Below are 16,544 nucleotides of genomic sequence, written 5' to 3'. Positions count from 1 at the left end.
AGGTTTGGGGGTTCTTCATGGAGGAGGGAAGACCTCGAAGAATGGGAAGGAAGTCAGTCTGACGTATCTCACTCCTGGAGGGTTTTGGAGTGATTCTTGGAGGAGGCAGCTGGAGGCTGAGGGCTCTATCCCCAGTCTCAGATTTCATGCTAGGGTGGGGCTGGCTGAGTTGGAACTTCAAACAAGGGCTCTGGAGAAGGCTCTGCCCTAGGGTGAAGTGAGGCTGGTGGGGAGCTGGGCCAGGCCTAGGGGTGGCCGAGAGGGCCTGAGAGCCTGACAAGGCCAAGAGTCAGGGTCAGATCAGGCCTCCCTCCTGGGTGTGACTGCTGCAGCCTTGCCTACCTCTGCCCTGACTCCCTAAGACCCCATACCAACAGCTTCATGCCTCAGGTACCTAGGCTTTACTCTCTGTTCGTGTTGCTGTGTCCTCTTGCCCCCTCTGAGCCTCGCTGTCCGGGTGCTAGACGTGATGGTGGCGGAAACACCTGGCTTTCCGGCCTTCGGACGTCCCTGATAGGCCCACTTACCTCTGCTCCCTTGACCCTTTCCAGCTTTCTCCTCTGGTCCTCCTTGAACACGAGGACTGGGAATGAAAGCCCTATTGACTCCCCTGGATCACCTCTCAGGATAACCAGACCCCTTCTCGTGAGATTACCTCCTGCACTTACTGTCAGAGCTAGGGCAAAATTGAGGCCAACAAGGCAAAATTAAGACCCTTGATACCCTGGAGAGTTTCCTGGATCTTGTGGGCAACACTAGAACAATAAGTGGGAAGCTGCATTGGTATGTGTGTGTGCTGAGCGCTGGTTCCACCAAGCTCACGCTCTGGTGTGGAAGCTCTCACGTGCACATATGAACTGTCTCTCTGTCTCTCTCTCTCCTTCTCTCCCCCTTGCCCAGAGAGATTGTGAGTCAGCCCTGATTTCTTGCATGGTAGGATGCCAAACCATCCCGGGGAACTTCCCTGAGATTTCCAGCTCTTGGGAGTGACCCTTGGGGCTCTCCTGAGGAGGCAGGAATTGGGACACAGTTGCTCCCATAGGCAGAGAAGCACACGGGGATTGCCCCTGAGCCAGTGAGGACCTGACTTCGGCCCCTGATGGCAGCTCACAGGTTTGCTCTTAGAAGAGGAGGTAGGGGAGTAGCTCACCAACCCTCATCACTGTCCCCACCCCAGGGGACTTGTGCCCCAGGTTTGGATTTCAAGGGCCCTCAGTCATAAGCTCTGGAGGTTGAGAAGTGATCCCTTCTCTTGCCAGACCACATTCCCCCTCCAGGCACTTGGAAAGAGTCACCCACCCACCTGTGCCCCTGCTCCCTGAGTCACCTTCTCTTTTAGGTGCCCCAAGGGAGGCGGAAAAGACTTAGAATTTCCCTGGGCTCCAGATGGAGGGGGACCAATGGGACTCCCCTAGAAAGAAGGAACTCTCAAGAATTCTAGTTTCTCCAGAGGTTTTGGGAGAAGATGTTGGGGGAGGATGGGGAGGGTGTAGAATGTGTCTCTTAGGCCACTAAGAGCCGCCTAAGGATATCAGGAGGAATCAGCTCATCTCTCTGTTTCTCTGTCTCTCTCTCTACCCCCATTCATTTCTAAGGGTGCCCTTCTCCCTTAGGGTGTATGGGCTGTGAAATGTATACATGGAATTAGCTGTGTGTTTGAATATATGAGGGCTTGCACGAGGAAGTAGTCAAGAGAGTGTTTGGGCACACTTGTGGGTGTCCCCCTGCTTTCTGGGCAAGTCCCTTCAACTGTGCATGTGGGTACTCCGAGTGCACGTCAGGAGGTGTGCAAATACGCGCCTGTGTAGCAGCACACAGCTGTGATTAAGTACACGCATGAGTCTGTGGGAGCTTGAGAACATTCTCCTCCAGCCAGAAGCTGCATTTGTGTGATGGGACATGCGTATGCCCTATGCCCGTGGCATTGGGGCGCCATCACACTGGCGAGCTCCTCTCCCTCTCCCCAGACGGGGATGCCTTGCCGCATCCCCAGGGAGGAGACTCTGCAGTCAAGAGGCCCGCCTAGAGGATAGGCACATGAAGTCCACCTTACTCTTCTCTTTCCTCGCCTGCTCCCAGCCTGGCTATGGAGTGGCCATGAGGGCTCCTGGATGTTTTACAGCCAGAAAACAAAACAAACTTTTGATCCTATGTTGAAAACAGTTACTACCCTGACCCTGACCCCAGGGCTTCCTTCCGGGTAAGGGGGTGGGGGTTTGTCCTGGACTCTCCGCCATCCAGATTCCCAAGAGCTTCCCAGTGGGGGAATCCCAAATGGGCAGGGCCTTCAGACTCAACGCCTGCCCACCCCATGTCTCCCCACCCCCACTCTGTTCCCACACATTCTTCAGCCATGACATTCCCCACCACAGGACGCCCGCCCGGCAGAAGGGCTCTGTGGCCGGCCGAGGGCCTGTCCCGCCTTCCACTTGCCCTGCCCCCCACACTGCCCTGGTCTCACAGGCCAGCACGGTTCCGTGTGCTCTGTGCTTGGAATTCAAGGTTCTGCTTCTGAGCACTCTGGGGCTTCACTCAACCAGGAGCCCAATGTGGGTGAACTGATATGCCTTTAGGAAGTAGAGAGCTGATCTTGAGCTTACGGGGCTATTTTGGGGTTAAGATTAATAGGAGCCATTTAGTGGGTGCTTACTGTGCTCCAGGCTCTGTGCTAGGCGCTTTATTCACATGCTTATTTCATTCCATCATCCTGGGAGATGGATTCTATTGTTAGCTCCTTTTTATGTAGGAGAAAATTGAGGTTTAGAAGAGTTTATGTGACTTGTCAGCTAATAGGGGCCAATAGGGGATTCAAAGACAGGTCTGTCTGCCTACAAAGACTTTGCTTTTTGCTGCGATGTCCAAAGATGAGTCTAAATGTCCAGCTACATGTGTATATGATGATGCCCGTAGGTGTGGGCACGTGAGCCTGGAGATGCCAGTGTCTGTGCAAAGCGTGTAAAGGTGTGAGGGTATTCATGTGGCGTGCGTGTGCTTTTGTGAATGTTGGCCTTGCCTTCTCAGAGTGTACCTCTCATCCTTCGAGCTTTGTGGGTCAGCTGAGAAACATCTCCTGTTGCTGTCCCATCAGTTGCCAAGCCAAGGCCCCCAAGGATGATGTTTTACAGAAAAGAATCTTTCTCCTGTGGTGGAATAGATTCTGGGCCACTTACCAGCTGGTGACCTTGGGCAAGTCATTTCCCTTCTTAGGCCCAAGGGTTCTGATTTCTGAATTCAGGGAGGTGGGGCAGAATCTAGCCATGAGGCTGTCTCTCAAAGAGTCTGTAACTGTACACTCCTGGGCAAATGGACAGGTTGAGTATGATTTAATGGGCATGGCCTGAGTGGGCCAGGGTCAAGTGAATTCGTTAATGGGAAAGCACTTTGTCAGCTGGGAAGCACAATGTAGACTTCAGCATTTACATAGAGTGTCCTTATGGCTACCATGACCGGCTTCCTGGGTCTGGAGCTTGCAGTTCGTCTATGGGCCTTGGAGTTTGTGCACATACGTGTTTTAGAACCGTTTATGACTGCATTTTGTGTGTATGTGGTTGTGTGTCTGCATGAGTGTCTATTTCTGTGTGTATTTACAATATGGGTTCTACAGCAATAATGCACTTGAATACAATGAGTGCTAGACTGGGAAGCAGGAGGCCCGAGTTATGCATCCAGCCTCACCAATGACCAGCACTTGGGAGACCACTTCCCTTCCAGGTCTCAGTTTCCATATCTGTAAAATGGAATATGGCCTGGATAACTGCTAGAGGGACTCCCACGTTCTGTCGATCTAGGTCTAGGTTGCATCAGAGTATGTGTTTGCAGGCCCAAAGAATATCGACGTGATGCCCCACTCGAACAAACATTCCGGAGTGTCTTCCACCTGCAGGGGTGGTGTGGGCGGTGCGGGCACTGCTTCGGGCGGGTGGGAGGTAGGGAGCATGTCTCGTGACTTACACTGCTTTGTGTTTGAGGGCACGGTTGTGAATGTCACCGTGTGTCTGATTCTGCATATGATGAAGTGTGTGTGTGTGTGTGTGTGTGTCCACCCAGCGGGCCATCTGGGGCGGAGAAACCTGGGTGCAAGGCCTCAAGGTTAAAACAATTTGTGTAATGCCGCCGCCAGTCCTGTGTAGCACTCGGGATGAGAAGCAGATGTTGCCATGGGTGGAGCTTCAGGGAATCGGCTCTGTGCTCCAGCTCCATCCAGTTCAGCCTCCCGCCTCCCCGAGCCCAGCATGAAGCTGCTTCCGAGCTCCTTCCAGAGGCTCAGCACTACAGCGTCCTCCCACTCCCTGCTCCCGACTTCTCAAAAGACAGCCAAATTGTTTAGCCCATCTTCCAAACACATCTCTCCCCAGGTCCGGAGATCAAAATAGCCTATTCAGGGGGCTCTGTCCCCACTCCCCCACCCACCCTTCTTGCTCCAGAGAAGGGACCCTGAGACTCAGAACAGGAGTCCCTTGAGAACGGTTCAACTTCCTCCTAGCTGGGCAGCTCCCGCTCTGTGTCCTGCTCTCCCTGATGCGTCTCTCTGCTCTGTCCTTATTCACATCCTCTCCTCTGTCTAACTGAAACCACATTTGCTGAGTGGATACCGTGAGCTCAGCACAGCGCCAAGGGTCCGGGCCCACCGAGTAGACACTGTTATCTGACCACCTTCTGCTTTCTCCATGGCACCCATCACGGCTCTTGAGTTCAGTGTTTGTTTCCTTGCATTTTGTCAAAGGTTAGCTCTCCACAAACAGGGCCCTTTTCTACCTGGTTCATCACTCGAGTGGTGCCTGGCCCACGGAAGGTGCTTACTAAGTATTCGCTACAGAGTGATGGGCAAAGTGACATGACCGTGTCTTCCTCTGGTAGGGCGTGGGTATCAGCTTTGCTGGATTCCCAACTCCAGAGTGAGCATGAGTCTCCTGAGGGAGCCTCAAAGCCCGTCTCCCACAGCTTTCTTCCTCAGAAGGCGTTTGAGGACGAAAGTTGCTATAAGGGAGCCCCTGAGGTGGAGGCTGTCAGTGCTGGGTAGAAGGATTAACTCCCCCTGGCCTCTTCTTTTTCTCTCTAGCTGCCTTCCTTGGGGACATCGCCCTGGATGAGGAGGACCTCAGGGCCTTCCAGGCGCAGCAGGCTGTGGATCTTAGGCAGCGGGCAACCCACAGGTCTTCTGTCAAAACTGCAGGTATGCTGGGTACAGGCTGGCTCTCCTATGTCCCAGATATGGATTCCAGAATTGGAGAAACAAGGAACCTCCCTGTTTCCCAGCCAGGGTCTCTCAGGACAGAGGCTATGAGCTTGAACCCAGCATAATGGCTTGTCTTCCCTTGGGATAGCTTCATCCCTTCCCCAGAGGAACAGCAAGTGTAGACAAACCTGGGAGTTAGACCTGACATTCTTTTTGCTTACAGTTGACAAAGGACTTTCAAAAGCATTATCTAACTTAACTGTCCCCAGCCACCTGCGCAGGTAGGCGTCAGGACAAGCCCTGCTTTGCAGATACAGAAACTAAGGCTCACGGGGGTAACGTGACTTGCTCACGATCACAGAGCTGGTCAGTGGCAGAGCTGGGACAGAAACCCAAGCCTTCTCACCCCAAATCTGAGGCTCTTCGCTCAACACCCCAACCCCTTCTGGCTTCTCGTGCTCCTTCTTTGCAAGCCTTTACACATCTTTCCAAGCCCATACGCATCTTTCCAAGCCCATCTCCAGAGCTTCGCTGGGGAAACCTTCCCTGATCATCCCTCCACTCTGTTGACCACGTCAGTGAACCGTATTTCAATAGTTTTTTTTTGTTTTTTTTTTTTAATATGTCTATCTTCCCTGCTGGACTTAAAACTTTTCAAGGTCAGGGACGAGTCCTTTTCACCCTTGAGTGTGGCCCAAGCAGCTAGCAACCCACGTGGCCCTTGGGAATGGGTGAGAGAAGAGAAGGAGTCAGGGCACAGGCTGCTTCCATTCTGTCCAGCCTTGTCACTGCTCTGGAACGTGGTGCTGCCTCCAGGGAGCTCTCTGCCTGCCAGGGATGGGAATTCTCACTTGGAACCCATTCAGCTTACACTCTGCGGGGCTCAGGCAGTTGCCCTCTCCCCATGAGGGAGGATTGTGGCACGGGCAGCTGTAGAGACCTGGCCCTGGAGGGTGACATGGTGGCCTGATAACTGGAAAGGCTTCCTGGGCCTGAGAGAGGACCGGCAGACAGTACAGGCAGAAGGGAGGGGCTGGAGTGCCAGGGCCCATCACGAACCCACCAGGTGACTTTGGGCAAATCTTCGGCCTCAGTTTCCTCATCTGTCCAGTATACATAGTGACACTTGCCCCAGTGCACCCCAGAAAGCTACTATGTCACGGGAGAACGTGCATTTGGGAACACTTAAAGACATCAAGTTCCGTATGCTCCACAAGGAGGAAGTCTTATTAGGTGAGAAGGGAGCATTTCCTAGTCCCAGACCCCCCCCTAATTTCCTAGGAAATTAGTACACCATGGTTTTCTTTTTCAGTTATGCTCAATCCTCGCTCTCCGTGGTAGTTATGAATAGAGCAATCAGACAACCTTGCTCCATAAAGTCACTGTGAACACTGAATTCACAGACCCTAAGCCATTCATCACTCCTAGGAGAAACGCAGTGTTCGCTTCCTGCCAGCCTCTTTTCCTATGATTTTCATCAACTGATCGGTTTGTGACCCCGTCTTACGTGTACATGTGTTTCTGTTTAAAGACCCCTGATTTAGGGCGCCTGGGTGGCTCAGTTGGTAAAGCAACTGCCTTCAGCTCGGGTCATGATCTTGGAGTCCCAGGACTGAGTTCCACATTGGGTTCCCTGCTCGGCAGGGAGTCTGCTTCTCCCGCTGACCTCTCTCCTCTCATGCTTTCTCTCATTCTCTCTCTCTCTCAAATAAATAAATAAAATCTTTAAAAAAAAAAAAAAAGACCCCTGGTTTAACACACAGTGGATTCATTAACATGGAGCCATGGCCAGCAGCCCTCTGACTCATGACCGAATGAAGGTTCTGTAACACACATGTATGTTCTCCATAAAGCACATAAAATCCTTCTAGCACTCGGGACACCAGACGGCATGGCAGTGTTTCAGCACCATCGGGGTGGACGGAAGTCATTTTAAACAGCAAAGTCACCTACAAAAAGCCCCCAAATGCAAAAAAAAAAAAAAAGAAGAAGAAGAAAAGAGTGGAACTAAAAAGACTCTAAAAAGGATACTTATTGACAGCGTCACCTTGTTCCACCTGAGCTGGGCATGTGGGTGACTCACGTTTTTCCGCCTGTCTCTGCACAGGTCGGCGAATAACCATGAGAAAGCGAATGGTATTGATTTGGATTACAAATAAATTTTAGTGAGTGGGCAAATATGGAATCCCCCCAAAATGAGGATAGATTATATAATTTGTTTGCCCCGCCACCCCTTCATTCACTTGCTACCAACGTCTCTGTCTTCCAACCCCAGGAAATTCCTCTGCCTTGGACTGTCAGAGCACTGGTGGGCAGCTGCAGAGGAGAAGCCGTGGGAGATGGAGGGGCAGGTCCCGGAGCCGGCGGGCAGCCACATCCAGACCAGAGCGAGTGTGGCCAGATGGGGTCATCCCCTTTGTCATTGGGGGAAACTTCACTGGTGAGTGTGATTATGGGGGACGGGGGAGGGAGGAAGCCTGTGTCTGGACCTGACCGTGGGGCAGCTGGGTCACGTGTAGGGTTAAGAGTGGTACCTTCTGTGTACCTGTCTATCCAACAACAGGCTGACACTCTAATAGTGGGTGGGCCCAGCTGGACCCTGTGACCCCCTGGCCCCCTTCATCCTGGCAGGTAGCCAGAGGGCTGTCTTCCGACAAGCCATGAGGCACTGGGAGAAGCATACCTGTGTCACCTTCCTGGAGCGCACTGATGAGGACAGCTACATTGTATTCACCTACAGGCCCTGCGGGTGAGCAGGGGCCCCTGGGCATTGCACCCTCAGCCATCATCCCAACCTATATTCTGCCCCGGGCACTGTTGCTGCCCCAGCGGGACCTGACACTTCATCACCTGTCTCCCCCCACCACCCCTGCCCTGGGGCATCTCTCCAGGAACCGCCCAGATGTGGCTATGACCCCTGCACACAGCCTGGGCATCCCGTGCTCAGGCCCCTCCCCCGCGCCTCGCTCCCCCGCCCCCCTGGCAGCCTCGCCCGGCCCCTGAGTGGATGCACTCCCCCAGCTCGGGACCGCCCCCCTGAGCTGGCCCCGCCCTCCAGGTGCTGCTCCTACGTGGGTCGCCGTGGCGGGGGCCCACAGGCCATCTCTATCGGCAAGAACTGTGACAAGTTCGGCATCGTTGTCCACGAACTGGGTCATGTCATCGGCTTCTGGCACGAACACACAAGACCAGACCGAGACCGCCACGTCTCCATCGTGCGGGAAAACATCCAGCCAGGTAGTGCCTTGACCTTGGTGCCTAGCTGTGTGCCGCAGCAGCCCCGGGGGGGGGGGGGCGCATGCTCCAGGGCCTCTGGTGGGAGCGGGAGCTGCTGCCTGGAGCCATCGCTTTTGGTCAGCTTAGTGGGCAGCCCTTGTCCAGGGCCCAGGTTTGTCCAGACCCCAGCCCTGAGGCTTCTTCTCCCTGCCAGGAGCAGCTCTGACATGGTTGATCAGTTATAGAGCTGCTTGGGGGGCTGGGAGAGATCTGGGTCCTGGAGGAGAGGCCATCAGGCAAGCCAGAGCCCAGCTGCCCTGGGGTGGTGGGGATTTGGTGGAGGGAATTGGCACATCCCCCATGCCATCTCAGCCTTTCTCTTCACTTTTCCTCAGTCTTCTGCCCTTTGCCTACTCTCTCCTCTAAGGGTTTTTTTCTTTCTTGTTTCTCCATCCTGCTTCCTTCCTCCCTCCCAGGCCTCATCCACTCTTCCCGGCTTTCATCTCCCTGTGGTTCTAGAAATGAGTGCTTCCTTCCCATACTCCCTGAGCCTTCCCTCCGGCCAGTCCTCGTTGACCCTGCCCCTCTGCAGGACAGACTCTTCCAGAGACCTACCCTTACCCCCAGACTTCCCTTGGCCACTCCCCAGACCCCCAGGTAGGGGGGGCACCTCTCAAGTGCAGGGAGGACCCCACCCCTGAAAATGTGGCACTGCCCCACACAGACCCACCCTGCCTACCCCCCCAAACCTTTTTCCTGGTCTTCGCAGGGCAGGAGTATAACTTCTTGAAGATGGAGCTCCAGGAGGTGGAGTCCCTGGGGGAGACCTATGATTTTGACAGTATCATGCACTATGCCCGGAACACGTTCTCCAGGTGAGAGATGGGGCCTGGCCTCCTCTGGGGCAGCCCAGTCCCGCCCCCTGTAGGCCATTCTCTTTGGGCCCATCATTTTGCACTAGGCTGCCCAACTGTGGCAGTACCCAAGGACAAGCATGGACTTCTGGGTGGCTGCAGCCCCCAAGCAGAGGACCCGTGGGAGCTACCTGCCCTGCTGTCCTCTTCCATGCTGGGTCCATGGCCCGGCCGACACTCACAAAGCCTAGTACCATGTAAATGAGGGCACCTGGCCCAATAGGCTGAAAATCCAGCCACTCTACTGGCCACCTAGATAAATGCCGTCGCTCCGGAGCTGTTATCAGCCCAAGGGAGCTGAGCTTTTCCCTCATCTTTCAGCCAAAAGAGGCACATTTTTCTCCCTGGGGTCATCCTTTCTAATCAATCTGCCTTTTTGTAACTGGCTAATTTGTACGAAGGCTTCCTCCTGCCCTGAACTAGCCTCTCTCTCCTGCTCCCAAGTGCATGCACACTTACTCCTTTTCCTGGGCCCGCATTCCCAGAAATCACAGCCAGAACCCCCTGAGGTAGTGGCCCAGCCTCTGGCCCCCACAGCTTCTCCTTAGCAAAGTGTGGGAAAAGGCCCCTCCCGCCTCCTCCTCAGGCTCCCCTTCCCGGCCTGGCCTTTCCCATGCCTGGCTCTTTCCTCAACCTCTGTCTGCTCTCCTGCTCTGTCCTAGCCCCTCCTCAGTCTCCCTGCCTCCAGACCTGAGGGAACAGAGACAGGAGGAAGGGTGGTGAGGTCATCCACCACCCCCACCATGGCCACAGACCTCCCCTGGACATTTCCCACCACATCCCACCCTCCCCCCTGCTGAGTTCCACCCAACTGGGTGTGAGTCAGGGACCCTGGGGAGGTGGAGGGCCGCCTGCTTCCTTCGCCCTGCTCCTCCCAGATGGCAACACCCAGGACTTAGCAGGCAGGAACTCAGGGGGGACAGGAGGCACTGATGGATCGGGAGTCGTGGGACTGTCCCCAGGGCCTGGTCTGGCCAGGGCAGAACTTGTCAGGAGCAGCCTGTAGCAGCAGGTTGAGTGCGGGCCCTGGCAGCCCCAAGAGAGGGTTAGCACGAGGGGCTATGGAGCAAGGACTGGGAGAGGCTGGCCACATGATTAGCAGGGGTCCGTAGATCTCCTGATGCTGGGCACTGCACCCAGACTGAGCCAGAGCACCAGCAGGTCCCCAAGGCATGTGGAACCTGCATCCCTGACCTCCCAGAGTATTCCTGGGGCTCCCCCAGGCTCCAGCCATGTGGCTGCCACGGAGCAGGGTGGCTGCTGGTCAGTGGGCAGCATAATGACAGGGTGAGATATTTCTACCCGTCCCTGACCCTACGGAGGAATGTCTGGGCTCTGGCAGGGTCGTGACCTGGGTGCACACAGGCATGCCACCCGTCCTTCCATCAGACTCTCACCCAGGTCGGGCTTTTCCTCCTCAGGGGCATCTTCCTGGACACCATTGTTCCCAAGTACGAGGTCAATGGGGTGAAACCTCCCATCGGCCAAAGGACCCGGCTCAGCAAGGGGGACATCGCCCAGGCCCGCAAGCTCTACAAGTGCCCAGGTCGGGGCGGGGAGGGACGGGCCAGGGAGGGGTGGAGGACAGAGCCCCGAGGCAACCAGTGGCCAGGGCCTGGGGCTGAGGAGGCTAAAGTCATAAGTCTTAGGGAAGGCCAGAGGCTGCCTGGTGTTGGGGGTGGGAACACCCAGGCAGGGGCACTGTTCAAGATAAGGAACCAAACAGGGGCTGGGATTGGGTGGTGGTGAGGTGTCGAGCCCCACACCTTCTGGGGCTCTGGGAGAATAGGGCAGTTGTAGCAGTAAAAAGGGCAAGCAGTGCAATTCTCAGGAGTGAGGTAGAGCGAGGCCCCCCAAAGGAACGGACCTTCACTCTGGAAACCCTGTTGCCTTGGCAACAGGGCATCCTGCAGCACTAGGCTGAAGAGGTCAGACCTGTGAGCTTATATGTGAGGAGCAGGGAGTGGATCTTAAAGGGACAGGACCACCCCGGACTCCCTCCCCTCCTCAGACATTCTTCTCTTCTCCCCATCAAAGGAAGCCAGAGCTCAGGGCGGGAAGCCAGAAGGCTGGTGGGGGGATCGCGCATCTGCAGCCAGCAGTTCAGTCATTTCCTTTCCTTGACAGCCTGCGGAGAGACCCTACAAGACAGCACAGGCAACTTCTCCTCCCCCGAGTACCCCAATGGCTACTCCGCCCACATGCACTGCGTATGGCGTATCTCAGTCACACCCGGGGAGAAGGTAACCGAGCGTCCCCTCCTCTGCCAGGACCCCAGAGTAGGAGAGCATAGTCCATTGTGGCTGTGAATGACCTACCTGGGAGACGTAGACCCATTCACCCCATTTAAAAAGGAGCACTACCTTGAGGAGGGGCTTCTAGCCATCCTTGTAAGGGAAGGCTGGATCACAGAGAGCCCTTGCTACACAAGAGGCACTTTTTTGAGGGCTTCTCAGGCTCACCCACAGAGTTTTCATGTGGAATCTGGACCCTTCATCCACCCTTGCACTTCCCATGTCCTTCCATGCATTTTGACTGTTTCCAAAAGTCAACGTTAAGACTTTATTTCCCTTGATTGGAACATGGCACTTAATGTACTAGTACAGTATGGAGCCCAGCTAGATTTCGTTCCTGGTCCTACTGTCCAGTCCAGCAGCTTTCAGGACCATGTGGAATCCTCCATTCAGCAGGTCGCCGTCCCTCGTACTCTGTCCCGAATTGTCGGTGAGCATGACTTCTGGGTCTTTGGAACCTGGTCTTTGACTGAAACACTGAACATGGCACGAATCAAGGCAGATCCAAGATCCCTTTCTGAGGTGACATGGTTCATTGGCGGACTTTGGGCAGAGTTATTCCATTGGCTATGACACCCCTTAATAGCACTACCAACCAGCCATGAGTCACTGCCTTGTTGACTGGGAAGTGAGCTTCTCAGACCATGCTTTTGTCATCTTCATATTCCTGGTACAGGAACTAGTTGCTGAACACTGAATAGGTAGACAGACTCCCTTACCAAATCAAATCTACCGGTAGTAGATGGTAAAATGCCTTTTAAAATGGAAGTGACATTTGTCTGATACTTTGTTTCAAGTGAACCTGAACTGGTTCCTAGGATTCAAGTGTCTCTTTTCTAAATGGTGGCAGACTGTCTGTTTAACTGGGGATTGACATTCAACTCAGTGGTTTGCCATTCCCAGAATTCACTCCAAACCCTCCTTCTAACACAGGCACGCATGCGCGTGCACACACCCCCCTGTTGAAACTTGGCAAAGCTTTTGTTCTGAGCTCTCAAGATTACAGACACTGATCACATCTGTTAGTTATTTGAGTGTCCTCTGATGTCATTTTTGAGCCTAGAGGCAAAAGCCAGTTTAAAGAGGTGCTCCCCGACTCTCCTCCAAAATGAATCGGTTTCCATTTCCTTTCCAAACTGTGCTTATTTTATTTTTCGCAATTTAAAGATCATTCTCATTTGTGCTAGACTTCTGTTGAGGGTTGAGTAATTCCATCACCTCTCTCAGTTAAAATTCTGTCACCCGCCTTGAAAAAGTCAACCCATCCCCTCCTTGGTCTTTTTTTTTTTTTTTTCTTTTTTAAATTCTTAATTGAACTTAAACTATCGCTGTCCTTTTTGCTGCCTTGTTCGGAGCATGCCCTGGCCTCCTTGATCCTTCTGCCAGAGGTCTCCACTGCTGCAGCCTTTGGAGATCTCACAGCAGATAACAATAAAAACAACTAGACGGTTATTGACCGCGTGATGGGCCGGGCATGTGTTAAATTTTTTATGTGTTATGTCTTGTAATTAACACAGTGACATTCTCGGTGGGTGCTCATGTCATTCCCGTTTTGCATATGAGAGAACAGACTTGGGAAAATCAAGTAGCTGGCCCAAGAAACTGGATTACGACACAAAAATCCATGATTGCCGTACTGGGTATTCTAAAGCCTTTTCCCATATCAACAATTGCTAAAATGTCCTTCCCCAGACTCCTGTGCACACTGCTCGCCCAGCACAGGGGGACGGAAAGAGGCACGAGGTAGTCCCGGCTCCAGGAACTTAGAGTAGGGTAGAATATTGCCGTCTTTCCTGTTCAGAAGATTTGCTCAGTCAGCAAGGATATGACACCTTGGTCAGGATCTGTCTCCTTCCCTTCGGTTCTGAGCTGGCATGGGCTGGCCCAAGTCTCCAGTAGACACGTGGCTGGGCCGCAGAAGCCTCTCTGTGCCTGGAGCCTCTTCCCTCTACAACTCCCCAGAGACTCCCCAGCCCTTTTCAGAGGGCTGCCTGGGGCTCCAGGGAGAGAAGAAGGCTACAGAGAAAAATTCCAGATTCATCAGTGTGTGGTTGCAGAGAGAGCAAAAGTAAAACTCGCTCCCAGTCCTGGATGCATTTGTAGAGTCGTAAGTGAGCCAGAGATGGATCCCCGGGGGACAGGTGCCCTTGAAGGGCTCTCAGAGGCTGGGGAGCTAGGGAGGATGGCATCGTGACGCCGCAGCCGCCATTCCTTGCTGCACGTCCACTGTGTGCCAGGCAGAGTAGTAGGCATCTCGTGTGCATGACCTCGTTATTCATCTCATCTGTTTCGTGGTGCAGGGGGCTGTCATCTCTCAGGTATGGACGAGGGAGTCGGGGCTCAGAGTGCAGAACTCTGCCCAGGTTTACACAGGCAGTCGTGGTGGAACCAGCCTTCAGTTCCAGGACTGCCCGACTCCAAAGTCTATGCTCTTTCAACAGTCACTCTGGAATAAACCCGCCAGCGTTCAGGGGTGGACTTTGATGTCTCTCCTGGGCTGAGAGGTTGTTTTCACTCGCTCTCCGCTTCTCTGCTTATTGCCAGAAGTATGAGTGATATGTGCATTTTATCTTATATGGTTATGCAAGTCAGGGATATATCAGAGAATAAAGAGCCTGGTTGGAAGCCTTCCTAGAACCTCCAAGTGTCCACACTGTGCGTCATTAGCAGCTGTCCCAAAGAGGACTGACAGTGTCTCCCAAACCACGAACCCAGCTCCTTCTGAGCGGGAAAGTAGTTTTAGGAGATCACGGTCTACTGTCGCAAAGAAGCCAAGAAGATAAGAACTGAAAATGTCTTTTGGATTTGGCAGTAGGGTCCACCCCCATTCCCATCCCTGCCTTGTGATAACCTTCCCGTTCTTCAAGTTCCCACTCACTCAGATCCCTCCTCCTTTGTCATGTCTTCTCTGAACCCCACCTCCCGTCCCCCAGCTGGGAGAGGGGAGCCCTCCCTCCTCTGGCAAGGCCCATGCAGGACCCTCCCCTGAGCTCCTGCTTCCCCGTGCTGAAGGGCGTGGGGCTCTGAAGGCGAAGGCCAAGCTGACCCTCATTCTTGGCGCAACTGTTTGGCCAAATCGAGCAGCGGGCCTGGGGAGGCCACATGGAGTGGTGGTTCAGGGTGTGAGTTGAAGAGCCAGAGCGGAAGAGTGTCTGGGTCTGACTCCGGGCTGCTGTGCTGTTTACTGGATACATGATCTTGGGGAAGTTGCTTAACCACTCTGGGCTTTGTTTCCCCATTTGTAACGTGGGCCTGGTGGTAGTGCCTCCATCAGGGGGCTGATGATACAAGGATTAAACAAGTTCATGTACGTGAAGTGCTTAGAGCAGCGCCTAGCACGTGGTGTGGGTTCAATCGAGGCTAGTTGTTATTATCATTCTGTTAACGGAGAAATCCCTGCTCAACCTCCCCGGGTTCCACATCCCCCATCTGCCTCCCTCTACTTCCACTTTCTAGAATGAACCCATTTCAAAGTTCAAAATCTTGGGCAAACTCAGCTCCAGTAGTGAAATTAACTTTTTTTGGGTGACATACACTGTAGTATATATGTGTGGCCTTTATGTACATTGTATGCGTGACTCTTACATGTGTCAGTGTTACAAACCTTACGTATATTAGCTCCCTGAGTCCTGTGAGGTAGGTCTATGACCATTGCCATCTTACAAAGAAGGGAATGGAGGCCCAGAGGTGTGAAATGATGGGCCTCAGTGGTCCAGCAAGGCAGACAGAAGCCAGGCCGTGGGTCCCCAGGAGTCAACATATTGTCCCAGTTGCTCCCTGACAGCAGCCCACAAATGTGATGCGTACCTCCCATGTGCAGGTTGCACTTGGAGACCCCGCACGCTGTACCTCATTTAATCCCCCAGCTCCTCAGGTTCGCCTCCACGTTTTAGACAAAGACACCGAGGCACAAAGAAATCAGGCCACGGGCCCAGAGTCACCAGCCAGGAAGTGGTGGAGCCGGCCAGGTTTTCTTTGGCCAAGGGCAGTGCCTCTGCCACCAGAGCACATCTGTTTCCACATGACAGAAGCTGTTACGATGCTTAATTAGACAGCTCTGGTCTCAATATAGCCATGGCCGTGCCTCCCTGGAGGGTGACCCTAACCGCCAGCACAGGTCTCTTCCTCCTGAGTGAGGCGACCGCGGGTCCCTCCTGCCCCGTGGGAGGTCTCGGGTGGGCCCTTTGGGGCAGCGCTGGCTGGGCGTGGTCTCCTCAGAGGCTGTGAATTCATCTGCCCCGAACAGAGCCAGAGTTGTTCCCGAGGATGACAGGAAAGTTGCTACTGTTCTTAGCCCAGCTGCTGACCAAATTGATTGGCAGACCCGGGAGGCCACATGGAATCATGGTGAGGGGCATAAACTGAGGAGCCAGAACTCTCTCCCTGGGCCCTCTGCTTTCCTTCTTCTATCCAGCAACTCCTTAAAAGAGAGTTTTGTTATTTGTCAGATAGAAGGATGATGTATCCGTGCTGTAAGAATTTTGAAAAATAGAAGAATTCCCAAGGTAAGAAGTGGATATTCTCCCCTGGATTCTCCTTCAAATCCCACTCTTCAGAGGCAACTAGGCATGAGTAACACTTGCTAGATCCTTTCAGACCCTTTCAAGTACATGTGTGTGCATGTGTGTATGGATATATGGTCTCAGGTACCTTCTTTTCACTCAGCAGTTAATTGTGGTCAGGGTTCCGTGTTCATAAATCAACTTCTACCTCAGGCGTTATTCATGGCCGCTTAGCCTGCTGTCCTCCCCATTTCTCTTCACTGCTCGGCCATCCCCTGTAGGTCTCCACTGATGGATGTTTCATTTAAGTTTTTTATAAGTTTCTAGTATTAACCAAAATCACTACAGTAAATATCTCAAGATTTAGATCTTTATGCACTGGGGCAAATGTATCTGTAAAATAGATTCCTAAAAGCAAAATTCTATTCAAGAAGTATTTATG

At 53.5% G+C, this 16,544-nt stretch overlaps 1 protein-coding gene across 3 annotated transcripts in view; it reads left to right on the top strand.

Moving 5' to 3' along the window:
- The window catches only part of BMP1 (bone morphogenetic protein 1), a 42,311-nt gene that overhangs the window by 2,228 nt on the left and 23,539 nt on the right, over positions 1–16,544 (top strand). For 2 of the 3 annotated variants that reach the window (XM_044225185.1, XM_044225187.1), the window contains exons 2-8: positions 5,060–5,173; positions 7,452–7,616; positions 7,808–7,925; positions 8,235–8,413; positions 9,162–9,267; positions 10,728–10,852; positions 11,434–11,549. In XM_044225185.1, coding sequence (XP_044081120.1) covers positions 5,060–5,173; positions 7,452–7,616; positions 7,808–7,925; positions 8,235–8,413; positions 9,162–9,267; positions 10,728–10,852; positions 11,434–11,549 — 923 coding nt within the window. Of the gene's footprint in view, positions 1–5,059; positions 5,174–7,451; positions 7,617–7,807; positions 7,926–8,197; positions 8,414–9,161; positions 9,268–10,727; positions 10,853–11,433; positions 11,550–16,544 lie in introns of those variants that run through there. The other variant, XM_044225186.1, reaches the window with a different exon arrangement.

The sequence above is a fragment of the Neovison vison genome, chromosome 11, assembly GCF_020171115.1.
Source record: "Neovison vison isolate M4711 chromosome 11, ASM_NN_V1, whole genome shotgun sequence".
In the NCBI taxonomy this organism is placed as follows: domain Eukaryota; kingdom Metazoa; phylum Chordata; class Mammalia; order Carnivora; family Mustelidae; genus Neogale; species Neogale vison.
The sequence above is the reverse complement of the archived record's forward strand: the minus strand, read 5'-3'. Positions and strand labels throughout refer to the sequence as shown.